At 60.2% G+C, this 19,626-nt stretch overlaps 2 protein-coding genes across 3 annotated transcripts; both read right to left on the bottom strand.

The window, feature by feature from the left end:
* Positions 1–11,348: 11,348 nt before the first annotated feature.
* On the bottom strand, positions 11,349–15,325 carry SLC35E4 (solute carrier family 35 member E4). Its single transcript, XM_063416388.1, has 2 exons — positions 14,466–15,325; positions 11,349–13,111 (listed from the first exon to the last, which is right to left on the bottom strand). Exons 1-2 carry the CDS (start codon positions 15,064–15,066, stop codon positions 12,684–12,686), a joined length of 1,029 nt encoding a protein of 342 aa, XP_063272458.1. The 5' UTR covers positions 15,067–15,325; the 3' UTR covers positions 11,349–12,683.
* Positions 15,326–15,971: 646 nt separating this feature from the next.
* On the bottom strand, positions 15,972–18,916 carry TCN2 (transcobalamin 2). Of its 2 annotated transcripts, none has more exons than XM_063416385.1 (10): positions 18,726–18,916; positions 18,009–18,198; positions 17,885–17,938; positions 17,677–17,810; positions 17,426–17,584; positions 17,174–17,349; positions 16,743–16,917; positions 16,460–16,652; positions 16,174–16,295; positions 15,972–16,078 (listed from the first exon to the last, which is right to left on the bottom strand). In XM_063416385.1, exons 1-10 carry the CDS (start codon positions 18,784–18,786, stop codon positions 16,017–16,019), a joined length of 1,326 nt encoding a protein of 441 aa, XP_063272455.1. In that variant the 5' UTR covers positions 18,787–18,916; the 3' UTR covers positions 15,972–16,016. The 2 variants fall into 2 exon arrangements, with proteins under 2 accessions (XP_063272455.1, XP_063272456.1); XM_063416386.1 differs by having other exon boundaries at positions 17,891–17,938; positions 18,726–18,913.
* Positions 18,917–19,626: the final 710 nt, after the last annotated feature.

The raw sequence follows: 19,626 nt of genomic DNA, 5'->3' as shown, positions 1-19,626 counted from the left end.
CAGCAGCCCCATAGGGCTGTTTTGAAACATCAGAACACACGAGTTCCCCTAAGCCGCGCTGTTAACCAGCATGGTTTTGCGGGCCATAACAGTGATAATGAAACTCAGCTGATGAAGATGCTGATGCTGTATAGGCTGAGTTAATTTATTACATGTGAGTTGATGACGTCTGCCAAGAACATGATGGCCCTTGAACACTGCACTGCAGCCGTGCCCTCAGCCTCTGCCCAGGCAGTGACATGGGTGCCCTCGGGAGAGGAGGGTTTGGTTTCCAGCAGGAAACATGGCAAAATGCTGAATTCCAGGCCATGCTCACAGTGATGCTCTGTCCCTCGCAGGAGCTGACACAGCACAGTGGTGGAGTGGCCGTGCCCTCATGGGCAGCCTTGTCCTGGGTCCCAGCCTTACCTGGCCTGAGCAGCTCCTGTAATTCTGTGCAGGGAGTGTCCAAGTCCATAAATAAATCTGCAGTGCCCACTGCTCACCCATTCCCAACTGTTTCCCTACACAAAGCAAATGAGGAGCTGGTGGTGGGAGATGTAATGGGATCACCAGGTTGTGCTGGGCTTTCTGGTGAGGCACTGGTGAGCGTGGATGAGGGGACACTTGGCCTTCCTGCCGACCTGGGCATATCTGGTACCATCTCCAGCACCCTCAAGTCATTTTCCTCCAGGCTCATTACCTGGAGCAGTGACCTCCAGGTGGGATCTCGCCTGCCCTGAGAGGCTCAGACGAAGGACTGATTCAAATCAGGAATGGGATTGAACATGACAGTGAGTCTGGGTTTGGGTCCAGCCCAAGCTGGGACATGCCCAGCCCACTGTGGGAAGAAAGGGCAGCTGGAACTGCAAGTCTGGGCCAGGCTGTCCCATAGACTGTAGGGGAAGCACTGACCTGCCCAGGAGCACCTTCTCAGGCTCTAATTTGGCAACTGGGATCACACTGGATCTCAGTCCAGACTATCAGTGATTTCCTGGCTGCACTATGATCGAGAGCACAGCAGAGCTGTGATTTGAGGCTACAGAGGGGTGTGCTGTCAGTTGGATGTGTCCTCACAGAGCTCATCACACAGTAAAGAACAGCCTGTGAGACATGGAGAGCTGCTGCTTTTCTTGACAAGGACTCCAGAAGGTATCCCTGACCCCCCTGAAAGGCTGCCACATGCCCTGCACATATTTTGGAATGAAATCCATAATGAAAATAATGTCTTTCCAAAGTTGAAGAGTGTCCTGATTGCTTTGTTTGAAATGTGCCACTGCTCTCCAAGTGCAGACTTGGACTTCCTGACAGCCATGACCTGGAGATGGCATCAACTGGCCAGTGACTGTCACCAGAGTCCCCTGTGTCCTGGTGTGCACAGCCTGCTTGAAGGGACAGCAAGTCCTTGTGACATCCAGGGAAAGAGGAAGGAAAGGGGTGGAGCCGTGGGTCGCATCCAAACCTCCTCTAAAAGAAGGGAAGACTGTGGATCACTGCTGCTCCCTCCTGGACCTGGGTAATTACAGACATTCCCATCTTGCAGGAGGAGATGAGGATGATGACACATGTCCAGAGCAGCCCTGACTCGTCCTGCAGCTCCACACACTGCTCCAAGCAGCAGCTCTTCAGCCAGGAGGAAAACTGGGTCAGTTTGGGAGCTGGATGAAACATCACTGAACCTGCGTCAATCCCACCTCATGCAGGATGTAGAAAAGCCTCAGATCTATCTTCAAACAATTCTCTGCACCCAAACCCACCAGACTGCATCACTGCCTGAGCCAGAGGTGCCCAAGAATCCAAAGTATGTGGGTCATGTCCAAGCAGGGAGGGAAGGACCAGGAGCTCCTGGTACAGTCTGGGCACAAGGTCCCCAACAGTTTGAGTGCAGCTGTGTTCCAACAGCAGGACTCTGTCACAGATACCTGAGGGTCAGAGACTTTCCTGGCCCCAGCTGGTGTCACCCACCACCCAAATCCCTCTCCAGGTGCTGAATCCTGCTCAGAGTGTGGGAGCTGGCTGGCCGATCTGCTTGGAAAACCATGATCCACCCCAGCCTGGTCTGCCCAAGTAATTTCCCTGTTCCTGCCAGCACCCACCCCTGTGTGAGACCTGGGAAGGGACATCAAGGAGGGAGATGATTTGAACTGATTGGGAAATGATGGTGAATGAGCAGAAGCACACAAAGAAGCCTTGCTGCAGGCAACAGCACCCCAGCCTGTCACTGCAGGGACAGTCCCCTCCTGCCACGGTCCTTTGGCTGCAGCCTTACATTGTGCTCTGCTGGGAACATGGAGCTCTGGCACCACACCAAGCCCTGGAGCACTCCACAAGGCCAACTGATCCCTGACCACATCCCTCCTGCAGCTTTGGCTGCTGTTCCCTCATTCCCATGTCATGCTGTCAGTGGGATGACAGCATCCATATCCTAAACAGGTGGGAAGGGGTTTGCACTTCCCTGGCCTCCACAGCCTGTCAGGAAGGCCCAGGCAGGGCACAGAGAAACCAGGGAGTCCCTGCAGAGTTTGCTCAAGGAAAGAGTGTAGTGGGGTTGGTGAAAGCTCTGAGCTAAAGAACCCAACAGGGAAAATGAGAGAGCTGGAGGTGTTGTGTTGGCTCTGAGAGCACCAGGCTGGAGCTGGTGGCAGGAGCAGGAGTGCAGAGGGACACAGCCAGCTGTGGGCAGCTGGGGCACAGGAAAATGTTCCTGGAGCTGTCAGGGCACTGAGACCAAAGTGTGAGAGTTTGGTCCTAATCTGTCTGCTGAGGCCAAACTCAAATCCTGTGTCCAGTTCTGGGCCCGTTATGACAAGAGAGGCCTGGAGGGGCTGGAGCGTGTCCAGGGCAGGGAAGGGAGCTGGGAAGGGGCTGGAGCCCCAGGAGAGGCTGAGGGAGCTGGGAAAGGGGCTCAGCCTGGAGAAAAGGAGGCTCAGGGGGAACCTTGTGGTTCTGCACAGCTCCTGACAGGAGGGGACAGGCGGGGGTGTCGGGCTGTGCTCCCAGGGAACAGGGACAGGAGGAGAGGGAACGGCCTCAGGCTGGGCCAGGGGAGGGGCAGGCTGGATGTTGGGAACATTTCTCCATGGAAAGAGCTGTCCAGCCCTGGCACAGCTGCCCAGGGCAGTGCTGGAGTCCCCAGTACCTGGAGGGATTTAACAGCTGTGTAGACGTGGCACTTGGGGACATGGGTCAGTGGTGGCCTTGGCAGTGCTGGGAGAATAGTTGGATTTGATGCTCTCAGAGGGCTTTTCCAACTTTAATGATTCTGTCATTCCATGAGTCTGCAGCAAGTCACAACCTCCATCTTCCAGGCAAAAGCCAGCTGCTTCCTGGCTCTGACTGGGAACACGCAGGGCTCGATCAGCACAGACACCCAGCCCCTGCAGAGCCAGGCCCAGGAGCTGCCAACACCCCCAGCCTGCCCAGGGGGATGGTCCAGCTCCAGCAGCTCCAGAGGCTTCAAGGCCACGGAGCTGAGGAGGGGTCAAGGAGAGGACAAAGGGACATCACCCAGGCTTGGGGCTGTTCATCCCGGGGGTGCTGCTGCACGCCAGGGGTGACTGCCGTGGGAATGCTGGCACGAAGTTCAGCACCAAGCTGGGGGACCAGAGAAACGGGTGACAGGCTCCTGCCAGCGCGGGGAGGGGCTCAGAGGGGCTGAGGTCTCTAAGTTCCACACAGAGGAGCTCTGTTAGAGCCCTGCAGCACCTCTGCTTCCATGGCAAGGAGGGGGACACATCTGCCGCTCCCCCTGAGTGCGGCTGTGTGCCAGGGACCACTTGGGGACACCCTCCACCCTCGTGTGCAGGGTGGGTGCTGTTTGGTTCTAAACCACTCCTTTTCCCACAGCAACTTCCCACAAGGAAAACCCCAGGGGTGGCCAGCATGGGTTCCCACTAGGTGACAACCTCCAGGCTCCTCTCTAAAAACTTCTGACATTATTTGCTTTCTGGCATGTTGTTTTTATTCCTCTCTATACATCTCTACTTGGGTTTCAGTCACCAAGCCACCTGGTGCAGGTGGACACTGGTGCCTGCATGACCAGAGATGTTCCCTGTCTGTCCTGTCCAGCAGCTGTCACGGTGAACCATAGAATGGTTTGGGTTGGAAGGGACCTTAAAGATCATCCAGTTCATCTGGTGAACAGCAAATCCGCATTTTCCTGGACAAACCCAGCAGACAAAAAAACCTGAGATCAAGAAGGAAGAGTCTGTCCATGGAGAGGAAAGGATTCAGGGCACATTGATCACAGATGGGAGGAGGAAAGACAAGAGTATACCTTAAATACTCTGGAAAAGCAAGACTTGATAAATCTGTGGTTTGAAGCAAATTCAGGTGCCATGCAGTGTTTCTAGTGCCTTGCAGCACCTGAATTATGTCTATGGAGAGGTTAGGGGAAAGTTTTGATATTTTGATCCTTCTTTAAATAACATTTTAAAAAGTAAATAGAGAATTTATTGCCAAAGCCTGATGGCTCCTGATTTTTGAGCACTGTGGTGTGACTTGCCTGTGCTGTCCTGGTGTCTTGAGCTATGCCTCTCCCATCACTTTTGAGAAATCCCTTCAGAAATCCCAGCTGAGGGGCACAGCTTGAAGGTACTGAGCATTTTTCAATCCAGTGAAGGAAACACTGGATTGAGGACGTGACGTGATTGAGGAAGTGGAAGCAATCTTCCAAGGTCCAATTATTCCCTTGAGGTCACTGGGAAGCATAAAAAAATAAGCAGCTTCATTTCAAGCAGAAAAGGTTTACGTTATGAAATCCAGACACTGCAATGGTGACTGGAAACCCAGGACACAGAGTCATGGAATACCCTGAGTTAGAAAGGACCCAGCAGGATCATCCAGTCCAGCCCCTGACCCTGCCCAGACACCCCAACAACCCCACCCTGTTCATCCCTGGCAGCGCTGTCCAAAGGCTCCTGGAGCTGTGGCAGCCTCGGGGCCGTGCCCATTCCCTGGGGAGCCTGGGCAGTGCCCGGCTACCCCCAAGGCATGAACCAAGGAAAAACTCCATCCCTTTCACATCCCTCTCCCACTCCCTCACAGGAAAGCAGTCCCTTGGAGAGGTGTTTCACTCGTGCAGCTGCCTCACTGCTCCCTCCCAGCCCAGGCTCTCCAACGACCCCATTCCCATCGATTTAAAAGGGCAGCAACACCAGGGGGGTTGCACTGGTTTATTGCTGTAAAAGGAGCGTTGGCTTCCTACAATTTCAGTGTGCTGGAAGCCGTGGCCGGAGCCGGGGCACGGCCTGCAGGAGGAGCTCTCTGGACGTGTCTCTCGGTTGTTGTTTTGTCGGCAGCTCCTGCCTGTTCCGAGGGCTTCGCTTGATCCGCAGGCAAACGGGGCGAGGGAACCGGCACCTTCCCATTCCTGCGATCGAACACTTCCAGGGATTTTTTAAACTGTTCGGCTTTTTTCTTCCTCCACGCCATCTTTCTCTCCTGCTCTTTCAAAAACTGCTGCTGTAAGTGTTTGTGGAGAAGATGACTTTTCTTTTTGGCCTTGTCAAATCTTTTTACCTTTGTGAGAACAAACATAAGACCTTATCACCACTCTCCTACCAAGAAATAAAGAACTCCAAAGCAGTGCTTGTCTTTAGGAAGAGACAGATCTCACCACATCTCTCACTACGATCAAGGCGATTTCCAAACAAAAAGTTCCAATATGCATAATCACAGAATCACAGAATCACAGAATCATAGAATCACAGAATCACAGAATCACAGAATGGTTTGGGCTGGAAGGGACCTTAAAGCTCAGCTTGCGTCAATCCACAGGGACACCTTCCACTGTCCCAGGATGCTCCAAGCCCCAGCCAACCTGGCCTGGAACACTGCCAGGGATACAGGGGCAGCCACAGCTTCTCTGGGCACCCTATGCCAGGGCCTCACCACCCTCACAGGGAAGAATCTCTTCCCAATATCCAATCTCAAACTTATTTTCTTCCAGGGTATCATTGGAACAACATCTGAGTCCAGGTTAAGTCCATGGCCAAAGATGCCTGTAGCTTATTCGAAAGCACGGGTGACTTGGAGATAGGATATGACAGCTGTGTCCTGAGGTTAGGATGGTTAGGATGGCACAACCACTCGTGTCAAAGGTGGCCCAAATCCAATAATTGCCTCTCCCAGCCACTGCAGAGAGCCTTGGCACGCCCTCCTCATCCAACAGGTTGAAGACCTAAAGGCTTCCTTGTGCCACAGGGGGCCATGAGCTTTGTCCCAGGGAAGAGGAGACCTCACCTGCTCCTCCAGGAGCTGCTGCTCATGGGCACTGGTGGGGCCGCTGGAGGTGGGCAGGGGGTAGTCCAAGTCACGGTCCCAATCTGCAGGGCTGCTCTGGGTGAGAAAGGGCTTCGTGTCACAGGCCCACGGACCTGCTCTCGGAGTGTCAGGGTCCCCCAGCCCAGTGTGAGGGTTCCCCAACCCCGGGACAGTGTGAGGGTCCCCCAGCCCCAGGACAGTGTGAGGGTTCCCCAGCCCTGCACCGGGGCCTGCTGATCCACTGGCTCTGGAATGGTGCAAAGACAGTGACACGAGGCCGAGTTTGGCCCTGCTCCTCCATGACCCCCTGTCTCCACTGTTGGTGGTCAGTTGTTGCCATGGTGACCTTTACAGGCGGCCTGTCAGGAGTCACCTCCAAACTCTACCTCAGTGACACAGTGTTCCCAACAGCTTCTCCTGCCCTTCACCCACTGCATCAGCACCCTCCTCGATGTCTGCCTGAGGCAGTGACCAGGCTCTGTCCTGACATGGAGCACCTGTGTGTCCCCATGATGGACACTCCCACCGCCTGCATCTCCAGCTGGGCTCAGTGACAGCCAGGATCCACAGCGTGGGGACACACAAGGGTGAGTCAGTCCCCACTGGCTGCTTGGCCTCATGGAGCATCACTCCATGTCCCTACTGGAATAGAACCACAGAATCATGGAATCATGGAATGGTTTGGGTTGGAAGAGACCTTAAAGCTCATCTTGTTCCACCCCCTGCCATGGGCAGGGACACCTTCCACTAGCCCAGGGTGCTCCAAGTCCCATTCAGCCTGGCCTTGGATACTTCCAGGGATCCAGGGGCAGCCACAGCTTCTCTTGGCACCCTGTGCCAGGGCCTGCCCACCCTTCCAGGGAACAGTTTCTTCAAAATATGCAGTCTAAACCTACTCTCCTTCAGTTCAAAGCCATTCTTCCTCGTGCTGTCCCTCCAGACCCTTGTCCAAAGTCTCTCTCCATCTTTCTTTCTCTCTCCATCTTTCTTGTTGGCTCTCTTCACGTACTGGAAGGCTGTAATTAGGTCACCCTAAAGCCTTTTCTTCTCCAGGCTAAGCTATCCCAATTCTCTCAGCCTTCCCTCACAGCAAAACTCCATCCCTCTGATCATTTTGGTGCCTCCTCTGGTCTTGCTCCAGCAGCTCCATTTCCTTGCTATGCTGGGCCCCAGGGCTGGTGGGGTCTCACCTGTGTGGGGCAGAGGTGCAGAATCCCCTCTGCCCTGCTGCCCACACTGGGAGATCAGCCCAGCACACAGTGGCTTTCTCCAAGGTCAAATCCTGCCATCCCAGCAGAGAGCCCAACAACAGCTGCTGGCAGCAGGGTCAGGCCCGTGCAAAGTTCAGCATCAGCAGATCCAGATGCTCGGCTCTCCGGCCGGGATGGTGCCCCATGGTTATGGAAATGAAGTAGGAGAAACTCTGCTGCTCTGATTACAAACGAGCTGTTGTGACCTCTTGGCAAGACATCCAGGGAAAGCCAGCAGCAGTTCTTCCAGATCCATGCTGGAGCACTGAAAATAAACTCACATCGAAGAGCTGGAACATGGTCTGTGCTGCTGAAAGTACAGAGGATTTGAGATACCCCAGCGAGTAGTGAATTTTACTATTAATAAAATCAGCACAGTTTTCACTTCTCATTTGTACCAGGGCCTTGACAGGGACTCTGAGACCACCACGTGCTCAGGAGTGTTGTTTTATTCCAGCACAAAATGTGCTGCTGAGGCAGGACAGCAATTTGCTGTGAGTCAGGAGACTTGGAACGTCACCAACACTTGTTTTTCCTAACTGGGATTCAGCTTTGGGTGTTGAGATAGCAACTCAAAGTCCCGTCATCTGCTGCCTTCCAGAGAGGGAAGGAGAAGCACAGGCTCCAGCATCTCTGGGTTGGGAGAGACCCAAAGATGTCACAGCGCTTTCTCTTCTCCCACCTGATTGCCACAATTCTTTTTCAGGAGATGCCTTGGGAGGTTTGTGGTTATTGTCCCTGCCCGTGGCAGGGTGTTGGAATGAGATGAACTTTAAGGTCCCTTCCAACCCAGACTATCCCATGTCTTATGATTTGAGCAAGTTGCTGCTTGATCGTGAAGAACCCCATTCCTTGGTGGGGTCCCATAGACCCAACAGATGTGAGGAGCTGGAGCCAGGTGAGGGTCAGGCTCTTTTCCCAGGGAACAAGAGACAGGACAAGGGAGATGGCCTCCAGTTGCACCAAGGGAAGTTTAGGTTGGATATTAGAGAAAAATTCTTCACGGAAAGGGTGGTAAGGCATTGGAACAGGCTGCCCATGGCTGTGGTGAAGTCCCCATCCCTGTAAATGTTAAAAAACTGTGTGTGGCACTTGGGAACATGGGTTGGTGCTGACCTTGACAGTGCTGGAGGAATAGTCAGACTTGGTGATCTTAGAGAGCATATTCAACCTTAACCACTCCATCTTTCTCTGATTCTAAGACTTTCAAAATGTTTTTAAGCTCCTGTGATTTCATCTTTTAGAAACTCAGCTACTCAGCCAAGAGCCTGCTCAGCACAGGGCAGGAGTCTGTGACACAGAGCAGTAAAGTCAGCAGTGAAGCCACCAAATGGTTCAGGACAAAGCCTGGAGGGCATTTTTGGGTGCTGGAGCGGAGGCTGTGGGACTGGAAGGGAGTCTGAGGGGTTCACCTCTCCATCTCCTGGCCTCCAGTCTCATCTGGCAGCTTCGACCCCTGGCCCTGCACAGACAGCTCTCTGGGCCCTCAGCTCTCTGGGCTTGGCTGTCCTACAAGGAAAAATGCAGTCTTCCTACACCTACCCTAAAAAAGGCTTTGCCATCATTCCAGCTCCATACCCAGGACAGCCCCTGACACTATTTGAAGACTGGGCTGTGGTAGGTTTGAGAGCTCAGCCCAGCATATCCCAGAGGGATATAATTTCCTGGCTCAGGCTCCCCAGCTTAGCAAGTGTTGGCTCCTGCTGCAGATCCCAAACCCTGCTGTGCCATTGCAATGAGCTCCCAAAAAGGCCCCAGGGCAACAGTTAATCCCTGTCCTGAAACAGAGATAATTTCCACCCTGTGCTCCCAGGCACACAGTAAATCCACCCTGGATTTCCTCTTCCCTGCGTGGGCACATGCTGCTCCTGCTCCAGCACCATCCCAGCACGTTCCATTGTCACTTCCAAGGAAGGGTTCAGCAGTGGTTCAGCAGCAAATCCATGAAAAGCTTTCTGGGCAAATGTCATTAACTACACTGTCCCACTGGACATGGGTTTATTTCTCCCACCTTGGACTTTCACACTTCGCCTGGAGCTCCTTGATGGAGAGGGACATTGAGCAAGGCTGTGGAGGGACAGGACACAGGGAATGACTTCCACTGCCAGAGGGCAGGGATGGATGGGATATTGGGAAGGAATTTTTCCCTGGGAGGGTGGGCAGGCCCTGGCACAGGGTGCCCAGAGCAGCTGTGGCTGCCCCTGGATCCCTGGCAGTGTCCAAGGCCAGGCTGGACAGGGCTTGGAACAGCCTGGGGTAGTGGAAGGTGTTCCTGCCCATGGCAAGGGATGAGATGAGCTTTAACTTCCCTTCCCACCCAAACCATCTTGTGGTTCCATGATTCCTTGTCAGCCAGCACCTTCAAGCATGTGGAGATGCCGCCCACCCCTCAGAGCTGTGACCCCTCCTCACAAGGGGCCACCCCTCCCCATGCCCATGTGAGAGCTGTGCTCTTGTTCCCTGCTCCACCTGGGTCCTGCCCTGTGCCACGGGCTGCTCTCCAGGAAGGTGCCCCATCTGCTCCCCTCCCAAAAAACCCAGGGCTGGGATGCCTTTCCCTCATCCAGCTTGGCCGGAGCAGCACTGGACTCAGCACATGGGCAGCTGTCAGTGTGGTGGGAAACCCAATCCTTCCTGTGGCCGGAGCAGAGGGATAACACCAGGCTGAGATCATGGCCTGGAATACCCGGAGAGAGGGTCACCACACCCAGCCACCCCTCCTGCCCCTGCTGGGCTTTCCAAGGGCAACACAACCCGATCCCAGCAGGAATGCTGCCCCTGGAACCCCCATGACCAGCCTGGATATTTTCACCCCTGCACAGAGACACACACGGCCACAACCAGCCACGCTCCCTGGAGCTGCAGGGCACAGGGAGCACCACAAGTGTCTGAATCCAGGGTGGAAAAGGCAAAGCTATGGATAGAGCCAGGATCCAGGCAGAGCCCAGTGCCAGCAAATGAGTCAGGGGGCTGGGACAGGCAGGGAGTCCCTGGGGGAGGGCTCCTGAGCCAGTAATGCTGCAGGTGGGAGGTTTGCAGGTCTCACTCCTCCCTTCCAACACTCCCCGCTAGGAAAAAGCCTCTGGAATGTGAGCCCAAAAAGCAAACAAGCTCCCAGCCAGAGCAGGGGCCGTTGGCTGATAACTGCTTTGTGTCCTTTTCGGGACGGGCACCACTCCAGCCACACCTGGGGCACCTTGGCAAAGGCGGCAGCAGCGGTGGCACGCTGAGCACACCCCAGAGAGCTGCCCGCCCCTCACCTGTGTGCTGGGAAGGAGCCGTTCCTCAGGGGCTGCTGGAAGCAGCCTCAAATCACTGCCCTAATAATGGAAAAAAATCGCTGTTTGGGAAAGAGGGTGGGGAACCAGTGGGGATTTTCCAGGGGAAGTGGGGTTGTGCTTGTGTTCAAGTGAGTCACCAGGCTGGAGAGGGGCGGGACAAGCAACACATGGTGTGACTTTTGGGGTTGTCCTGTGCAGGGCAAGGAGCTGGACTCGATGATCCTTGTGAGTCCTTTCCAACCCAGGATATTCCATGATTCCATGACTCAGGGGACAGGACGCTCCGGTGTCATGCCACCCCAGGGCAGGGCAAAGCTCCCAGCCCTTTTCCAGACACTTGTGGTCAGTGACTGCTCTCCCTGTCACTGCATCCCTCCCCTGTCCTGCAGGGTGTCCCAGTGCCAGCCCTGGGGCTGCCAAACCAAAGCTGTCCCTGCTGGAGGTGGAGATGCTGAAGACACCAGAGGAGGAGATGGAACATCCTGAGGCATTTCTGGGTCTCAGTTTCCTATCCCTGCACTGAGTGTTCCTCCCTTCCTTCCTTCTTGGCCAGGAGATCACTGGGAGCCGAGGGTGGAGTACAACAAAAATAGAGCTTTATTTCGGGACAAGTGCAATTGGAGCTGGGTCCTTTGGCCCCAGCGTGGAGATACAAGTGTGGCAACGGCCACCACGGACCCCAGCAGCGGTGCCAGGCACACACACGGGGTTGTCCCTTTGCCATGGTGAGCATGTGCTGTGTCACAGCCCAGCACTGTCCTGTTCACAGCCCACCACTGTCCTGGAGCAACGGCAGCTGGTCCAGGCTGCTCCCGTCCCCTCGGCTGGGCTCTCACCATCTCTGCCACGGATGCCAGTCTGCAGCGAGCTGGGAGGGGTGGGGACAGCTGTGGGGGCTGAGGGGCGTGGTGGGGACAAAGACGACACTGGCAGCACCACCGGCAACCCTGTGGGATTGTCACGACACGGTGGGGATGGGGACAGGAGACGGGACACACACCCACCCTTGTCCTGGGCATTCAGTTTGGCCATGAGAACCAGGGGCCACTCCAGCCAGCAGAGCTCAGTAGTGATACACACACACAGACACACACACAAACACACATGTCTGTTTTCCCAGTGACACAGCAGCTGGATGCAGAGCTGTATATCTAGAGCCGTGTATCCACAGCCACGTCCCTGGGCGTGCCCAGCCAGTGTGAGCACAGGGACAGTGCAGAGCCAGTGCACACACACAGGTACCTGCTCATCTGCACAGAGCCCCTGTGCACTGCGGTACCTGCCAGCAGCACACACCTGCACACTCACACAGAGCTGTGCACGCCCAGCCTGCACACACCAGCACACGTGTGCCACACAGACACTCACCTATGTACAGTCTCTACCAATGCATACGTGCCCACAAGCACGAGACCTGCTTGCACATAGAGCCTGTGCACACCAACACGTGCATACAGAGCTGTGCACACCAATGTGTGCAGGGTCATCAACACACACCTGTCCCACACAGAGCCACGCTCACACCTGCAGAGCCTGTGCACACCAACACATGCATACAGAGCTGTGCACAGACCCACTCACCTCAGTGTGTAATTCAACACACGTGCTCACAGCTGTGCACACATCAGCACATCCATGTGCACACTGCGCTAAGCAGGACGTGTACACTCACGTCTGGGAACACCAGAAAACACACGTGCACACAGCCATGCACACTGACACGTGTGTGCCTCAGCATCTGTGTGCACACACAGCCATGCACACTGACACACGTGTGCAGTCATAGACACTGGCACAGCATGTGTGGACTCACACACACTGGCACAGCCATGCAGTCAGTCACACACACTGGCACACCCGTGCACAGCCCTCCCCCAGAGCCCTCCTGGCCCCGCTCCCCCGGGGGTCCCTATTCGTGGCGCGGGTGCCGCCGCAGCCCTCGCAGGCCCCAGCAGGCGGCCAGGAGCCGGGGCTGGTGGTACAGCACCATCCCTGCCAGCGTCAGCGCCACGCCGGCGTAGCCCAGTGCGCCCAGCCGCGTGCCGAACAGCAGCCGCGACAGCAGCAGGTTGCCCACCACGGTGAGGCTGCCCAGGAGGTGCAGCGTGAGGGCCGAGGTGAGGGACAGGAGGCAGGAGGTCGCCAGGTTGTAGAGGACGGAGCCCAGGCAGCTGAGCAGGACGCAGCCCCAGAGCGTGGCGTCGGGGCGAAGGACGCCCTGCCACGAGGGGCCCAGCTCCAGCGCCACGGCCGCCGCAAACAGCAGCACGAAGCTGGGCAGCGACGTCAGGCCGAGCAGGGACAGCGCATCCAGACGGTCCTCCTGCAGCAGCACACCTGGGGGGACAGGGGACAGTCAGGGGGACACCCCACGGGAACACCCACCAGCCGCAGGGACACCCAGCACCCGTAGGAGACACCCACCAACACAAGACCAAGCAGTAAAGAAATCCCAAATGTCACTGGGAATGGGAAAATGACAGGGGGCAGTTCCTTCCATGGGCTGGGAGTGCCCTGGTTTGGGGGGATCCCAGTTTAGAGGTTTCCTGGTTTGAATGTGTCTCTGTTCAGGAGTCCTTCATTTCTGGGATTCCTTGGTTTAGGGGTGCCCTAGCTCAAGGGCTGTCCCACTCCGGGGTTGCCCTGATTCAGAGAGCATGGGCTTTCAACGGTGCCTGTGTTTGGGGTCAGAGTACCACACACAGGGAGGGTTGGACAGGGCAGCTTTCCCAGCCCATTTCAGAGTATTTGTCCCGCAGTCTGGGTCATCTGAGGAGAGTGGAGACAGGAGGCACAGCAGGCCTGGCTGCCACACACAGACATGCCCCTACCCTCCCCAGGGCCACTGTCCATGTCCCACCGGGGGTGAAAAGGTGACAGGGCAGAGGCCTGTGGTGACCAGTGGTGTCCCTTGGGGGCTCACAGCACCCCAGTACAGCCATGGAGACGCTGGCGTAGGCACAGGGCCCCACACCAGAGCGTGTCCCCACGGTGCCCCAAGTGACAGGCTCCAGCAGAAACGCTCCCTTCCCAGCCAAAAACATTCCAGCTGGCTCCTCACTGCCACTTGCCAAGGACACCATGGCCCGGGTGGCACCGCGGCCACTAGAGCCCCCAGGAAGGGGGGACTCGCAGTCCAGCAGCCCACAGGGATGAGACAGGCTGGGTGACCCTGTGCCAGGCTAGGGCACCTCCACCACCCATGGCCCAAGGACACTGGAGGAACACTAATGGTGTCATTACTGACAAACCAAAGTCACGTCACCTCAGGGCCACAAGCACAACACAACCTGGAGGGGGCAAGGGTGGCTCTGGGGTGGCACCAGAAACAGAGTGGGCAAGGGGTGGCACTGGGGTGATACAAGGGCGGTACCAGGGCCAAGAGGGACAGCAGGTGGCACCGGGGCTGGGGTGAAACTGGGAGCCAGAGTGCCACCACGGCTGAGTGGTGCCACTGTGACCAGGGTGGGCTGGGAGTGTCACCAGCACAAAGGTGGCAGTGGGATGACACCAGTGATAGGGTGGGGTGGCACTGGGGCGACACCAGGGTGCACAGCGGGTGGTAGGGCGAGCAGGGAGAACCCCCAGCACCGGGGGTGGCACCAAGGTGACACCAGCACTCCTGTGCCCCAGGGGCCGTGCCAGGAGCGGGCGGACATGCAGGACAGGGACGGGGACAGGCGGCACTTACTCTGCTGGATGGACTTGAGGGCACGGAGCACGGTGGCGGCCAGGAGGAAGCCGCAGCCGGGCTGGGAGAAGCAGAGGCCGCCGGCGATGCTGCAGGCGGCCCCGGCGCACACCGGCCCCATGGCCCAGAACTGCAGCGGGTGCGGCCGCCGGCCCCCCAGCACCCCCAGCACCAGCGTCACCAGCGGCGTGGTGGTGGCCACGGCCTGGGCCACGTCGAGCTGCACGTAGTTCAGGCCCAGGTTGCCCAGGGCCACGCTGGTGCAGAAGGTGAGGCTGAGCAGGTAGATCCTGGCGCGGGGCCGGGGGCCCGGTGCCCGCGCCCAGCCCAGCGGGTAGCCCACGGCGGCGCCGGACAGCATGTGCAGCGCCGAGAGCAGCAGCGGGTAGCGGAACCCGTGCGCCGCGAAGATCCACTTGTTGAGGCCGGCCATGGTGGTGCCGGTGCCCAGCCAGGCCAGCACGCTGAGGGTCAGCGGCAGCGCCGGCCCCGGCGGCCGCCCCCCGTCCGCCTGCCCCGGGTCGGGCTTCCAGGGCCGCAGGGCGCCCCCGCCCGCCGCGCCCATCGCGGCTTCATCGCCCCGCCGCGACGGCGGGCACATGGGCACCGGCTCCGCCGCCTCCGGCCGCCCCTCGCCGCTCTGCCCCGTCCTCCCGAGAGCCCCGCGATGGGTGGCGGTGACAGCGGCGCTGGCGCGGTGGCGGCCGCGCTGTTCCCGCTCCCTGCGGTGGCCGCGCTGTCCCCGCTCCCTGCGGCGGCGTGCCCCGGCCGGGGGTGCTGGCGGGGCTCAGCGCCGGGCTGGCGGTGCCATGTGCCGGGGGCGGCGGCGGCGATGGCCGGGGCGGCGGAAAGTTTGGTGATGGCGGGAGCGGAGGGCGGGCGCTCCTCCCCGCCAGCCCCGCGCGTCACTGCCGGGCGGGCGGGGCACGGCGGGCGCGGGCACCGCGCCCGCACCCGGCGGTACCGCCCGCCCGCCGGGCACCCCCGGCCCCGTCACCTGCGGCGGCTCCGCGGGGACATCGGGGCCGCCGCCAAACCCCGCCCGGCCCCCGCCCCATCGCTCCCAAAGCGCCGCCGCCCCCGTGATTTTGGGCGCTGGATTGAACTCCCGGGGGAATCACGCAGATTTGGGCACATCTGGGGACCCCTCGGGCACTGCGGTCCCCCAGCCCTGGGACAGTGGGGGCTCAGTGCCCCCCAGAGGGTTACAGAGGAGGATCCCAGCTGGCACCTTGCTGAGGATGAACAGCGCTGACTCGGGCTCCCCAAATCTTTGGCCATCCCAAAAATGCTCTGAACACCCCCAAAACGGCACCCCAGAAAAGGCTCCTCCCAGCGGCGCCTGCTCCATTCCTGAGTGGCACCAGGGCTGGAGGAGCTGCTGGTTTTAGTGCTCCCATCCCACTGCCCCCTTAGGACACAGGACATCACGTGTGTCCCCTCCTCCTGCCCCTGGCACATTTGGGGTGCTGGCCCACAGAAAGCAAGAGGCAAGGAGCCAGCAGGTCCTGTGCCCACGGTGGGGGTTTCATTGCCATCATCCCCCACCCTCTACCACTCGCTGAGGCGCAGGATGAGGGTCTCCCCGTCCTGGGGTCTGTAGTCAGCAATACCTGTGGAGAGAGGGACAACGGTTTGGGGTGAGACAGCAGCCGTGAGGCTGGCGGGATCCCTGCCACCTCCCCAGGGACACCCACCCACCACTCACCCATCTGCAGGGGGGTGTTGGGCGCGGTCAGGAGCTGCCAGTAGTTCCGCTTCTCCCGCCGGGCTTCCAGCCCCAGCACCTGGGTCAGGAAGGGGCCCTGGGGGGTGTCCTGGGTGTGGAACCTGGGGGTTGGGACAGCGGGGTCAGGGGGGTGAGGGTCCGGCCTCGGCACTGCTGGCGCTGGTGCAGAGCTGCCCCAAGGGAGCTGTGTGCTGGGAACTGGAGCGAGCCCGGCACAGGGCACAGGTGCAGGACACGGGGCCACCACAGCGTGACCCCCACGTACTTGAAGTCATGGGGATGCAGCGCAGCAGCCGCCTGGAGCACGTCCAGGAGGGAGGCAGCGGCGGGCACGGCCACGGGGCGGTCGTAGAGGCGGAGCTCGTAGCACCAGGGCAGGGGACACTCCACCACCAGCTGCACCGTCTTGTTCCCCGGCGCCTCAGCCAGGGGCTCCATGTCCAGGGGTGTCAGCGTGTCTGTGAGAAGCCACCACAGCACTGGTGCCACCCAACCACCCCTGCGGTGACACCAGCACTGACCCCAATCCCTTTGCCCCCGGCTCCTACCTGGCTCCTCCTGGCAGTGCATGGAGGCGATGTCCAGGTAGGAGCGGCCGTGCAGCACCGGCAGCACCTGGGCCATGGTGGCAGCAGTGCCAAAGGCTTCCAGGTTCTCCAGCAGTGCAGTCATGGCCTGGCCGAACGCTGGCTCCGTCTGGCATGTGCCTGTGGCCAGGAACACCTGGGACAGGGAGGGATGGAGGTGGTGGGAAGAGGAAGGAGGGTTGGGTACCTGGGCACTGCACTGCTGAGCATCACCTGCCCCAAGGCAGCTGTCCCTGCCTGGGCACCCACATCTGCACCTGCACTTCACATCTGCACTTCACATCTGCACCTGCATCCCACAACTGCATCTGCACCCCACATCTGCAGCCCCTTGTGACCCCCCCACCCCCATTCCCAGTGCCAGCCCACAGGTCCCCTCAGGTGATGCCCACCTGCAGGGCCCATGGGGTGCTGTAGATGTTGCCGATGACGCCGTCGGGGCCCTGGGTCTCGGCCATGCTCTTGCTGGCTCCGTGTGCGGCCGCCCGGAGCTCGGCCGCTAGCTCTGTCCCCACCAACCTCCTCCGCTCCAGGCAGGTAAAGGCCAGTGCCACCACAGCCTCAGTGTCTGCAGGGACACCCCAGTGTCACCCTGAAGTCACACACGTGCCAGGGTGCCCCCACCTGTGCCCACGGGCCCTTACCCACGGAGTTGCCACCGTGCCCGAGCCTTCCGTGGTGCTGGGCCGTGAGGAGCCGCCGGATCACCTCCTCCCGCACCCGCTTGTGGTGCACACACAGCGCCAGCACACCCAGCCCATACTGGTAGTAACTGGTGAGAGGGTGGCCGTGCCGCCGGGAGCCTGGGGACAGCGTGTGGTGTCACCAGGGAGAGCCGGTGCCTCGCAGCTGGACGTGTAGGTGCCAGGCGGGCACCCGGCGGGGACACTCTCACCTGTCCAGTCCTCCTCCAGGTAGTACTTGAGCCATGTCACCAGCGAGCGGTGGGCACTGGCTGGGGGACAGGTGGCCTGCAGCCCCAGCAGGTACAGCGCCAGCCGCCCCGTGTGCGGGGGCTCCGCCGCGCTCCTGCAAGGCACCGGTCACCTCCCAGGACACTGCCCGCGGTGTCACCCGCCCTGAGGGGACCCCGGGACACTCACACGTACGTGCTGTGCTCAGCGTCCCACCGGGAGTGGCCGTGGGCCTGCAGGCTCCTGTGGGGACAGGGCGTCAGCGTGGGGGATGGGGGCTGTCCCCAAGGCCCAAGGTCCCCCCGGGACCCACCTGCCGTAGGGGCGCTGGAAGGCGTCCTGCAGGCGCTCCAGGTACCGCCGCTCCAGGCGCGGGTCGTGCTCGCGGGCCAGGCGCAGCGCCAGGTACACGGCGGGGTCAGGGTCCCGCGCAGGGTCCCCCGCCAGCCCCAGCAGCCGCGCACTCAGCGCCCGCACGGCGCCCGCCGAGCCCTCCGGGGGCTCTGCCCCGGCCCGCGAGAGGCAGCGCAGGTCAGGGGGCACGGGAGCGACGAGACCCCCCCCGGCACGGCCCCGCAGCTCCACAGCCCCCCCAAAGCTGTGTGGGGCCACGGACCCCCAGCACCCACCCCCTCCATCCACCCCACACCCTCTGCGTCCCCCCAAATCCCACAACCTCCGGATTTGCCATCAGAAAAAAGAGGAAGAAACAAAGAGATGTGACATGAAGCAGGGGGCACAGAGAACCCGAGGGGGTGGCAGGGGGCTGGGGTGACACCCCTGTCCCCAGGGACCTGTGGGAGGGGTGGGCACGGGCTGGCTCCAGGCAGGGGACAGGGTTGCAGGGGTTGGGTTTGGGGGAGCTGAGCCCCGGGGAATTTGTCACCAAGGGCTGCCACGAGTCCGAGGGTCTGGAGATGGGGCTCATCACCCCCAGCCCCGCTCCTCGGGGACCCCCCGAGCTCAGGGCGAGCCCCCGGCCCGGGGGGGCCCGGGCAGGTTTGGGGGCGGGGGCCGGGGCCGCACTCACCGCAGCAGCGGGCGGGCAGGACCGCGGGCAGCAACAGCAGCAGGACGAGAAGCAGCCCCATGCTGGAGAGGGACGGGGGGATAGGGGGTGGCACCGCTCGGCACAGCCCCGCCGGATAGCCGGCAGCGGCAGGGGACAGCACGGGAAGGTGTGGCGAGAGGCCGCTTCCGCACGCCGGGGCCGAGTCAGCACAAACGGGGCAGAACTTTGGCTGAGGCGCGGCCGAGGGGAACGGGGGCAGCCCCGGGCAGCCCGGGACACCCTGCCCGGGACACCCTGCCCGGGGCAGCCTGACCGAGGAGCCGCCGCTCGGGTCAACACCGGCGGTCACGGCCCGAAAATAGACAGGAGTGAAACCCGGCCAAATCCGGCTCCTTGGAAAGGAGAATCCCCATGCTCGCCTCGAACTACGATTTAATTGAGAAAACGGAGATGGATCAACCCCACGCGGGAGCCGAGGGACGGCGGGGAGGGGACACGAAGCCCAAAAAATAAACCCCTAAAGCCGGGGGTGTGGGGGTCCTGAGCCCCAAGAGGTAAAACGCTCCCTGAGGGGGGGACGTGGAGCCCTGAGCCACAAAAGCGAGTTCCCCGAGCCCAGGAGGGAATCCCGGGGCACCGCTGGGGCTCAGGTCCCGTCAGCCTGGGGACACCCGAGCACGGGGGGCGGGCCTGGGGACCCCCCAGTGTCCCCCAAACACCCGCCCCGCTGTGGGCCCCGCAGGCCGGGCACCCCCAGGCCGGTGCCTGCGGGAGCTGCTGCGGCGCCAGGGACCACAGGAGGGCAGCGGGACCCGGAGGCCCCGGCAGGGACCCGCAGGCTCGGGCAGGGACCCGCAGCCACGATCGCGGTGTGTGACCGGCACCCGGTCCCTCCGGCCCGCCCTTCCTGCCTCGCTAT

The sequence above is a fragment of the Prinia subflava genome, chromosome 19 (genome assembly GCF_021018805.1).
Source record: "Prinia subflava isolate CZ2003 ecotype Zambia chromosome 19, Cam_Psub_1.2, whole genome shotgun sequence".
NCBI lineage: Eukaryota > Metazoa > Chordata > Aves > Passeriformes > Cisticolidae > Prinia > Prinia subflava.
This window is presented reverse-complemented; position numbering and strand designations above follow the sequence as displayed.

What these genes read in the sequence shown, in the direction of transcription:
- SLC35E4 (XM_063416388.1), bottom strand. Translation starts at nt 15,066, where the DNA reads ATGTGCCCGCCGTCGCGGCGGGGCGATGAAGCCGCGATGGGCGCGGCG. An exon ending in CCTCAAGTCCATCCAGCAGA is followed by an intron (nt 13,112 to 14,465) that starts GTAAGTGCCGCC and finishes CTGTCCCCCCAG; the next exon opens with GTGTGCTGCTGCAGGAGGAC.
- TCN2 (XM_063416385.1), bottom strand. Translation starts at nt 18,786, where the DNA reads ATGGGGCTGCTTCTCGTCCTGCTGCTGTTGCTGCCCGCGGTCCTGCCC. An exon ending in TTCCAGCGCCCCTACGGCAG is followed by an intron (nt 17,939 to 18,008) that starts GTGGGTCCCGGG and finishes CTGTCCCCACAG; the next exon opens with GAGCCTGCAGGCCCACGGCC. An exon ending in CAACACCCCCCTGCAGATGG is followed by an intron (nt 16,079 to 16,173) that starts GTGAGTGGTGGG and finishes CTCTCTCCACAG; the next exon opens with GTATTGCTGACTACAGACCC.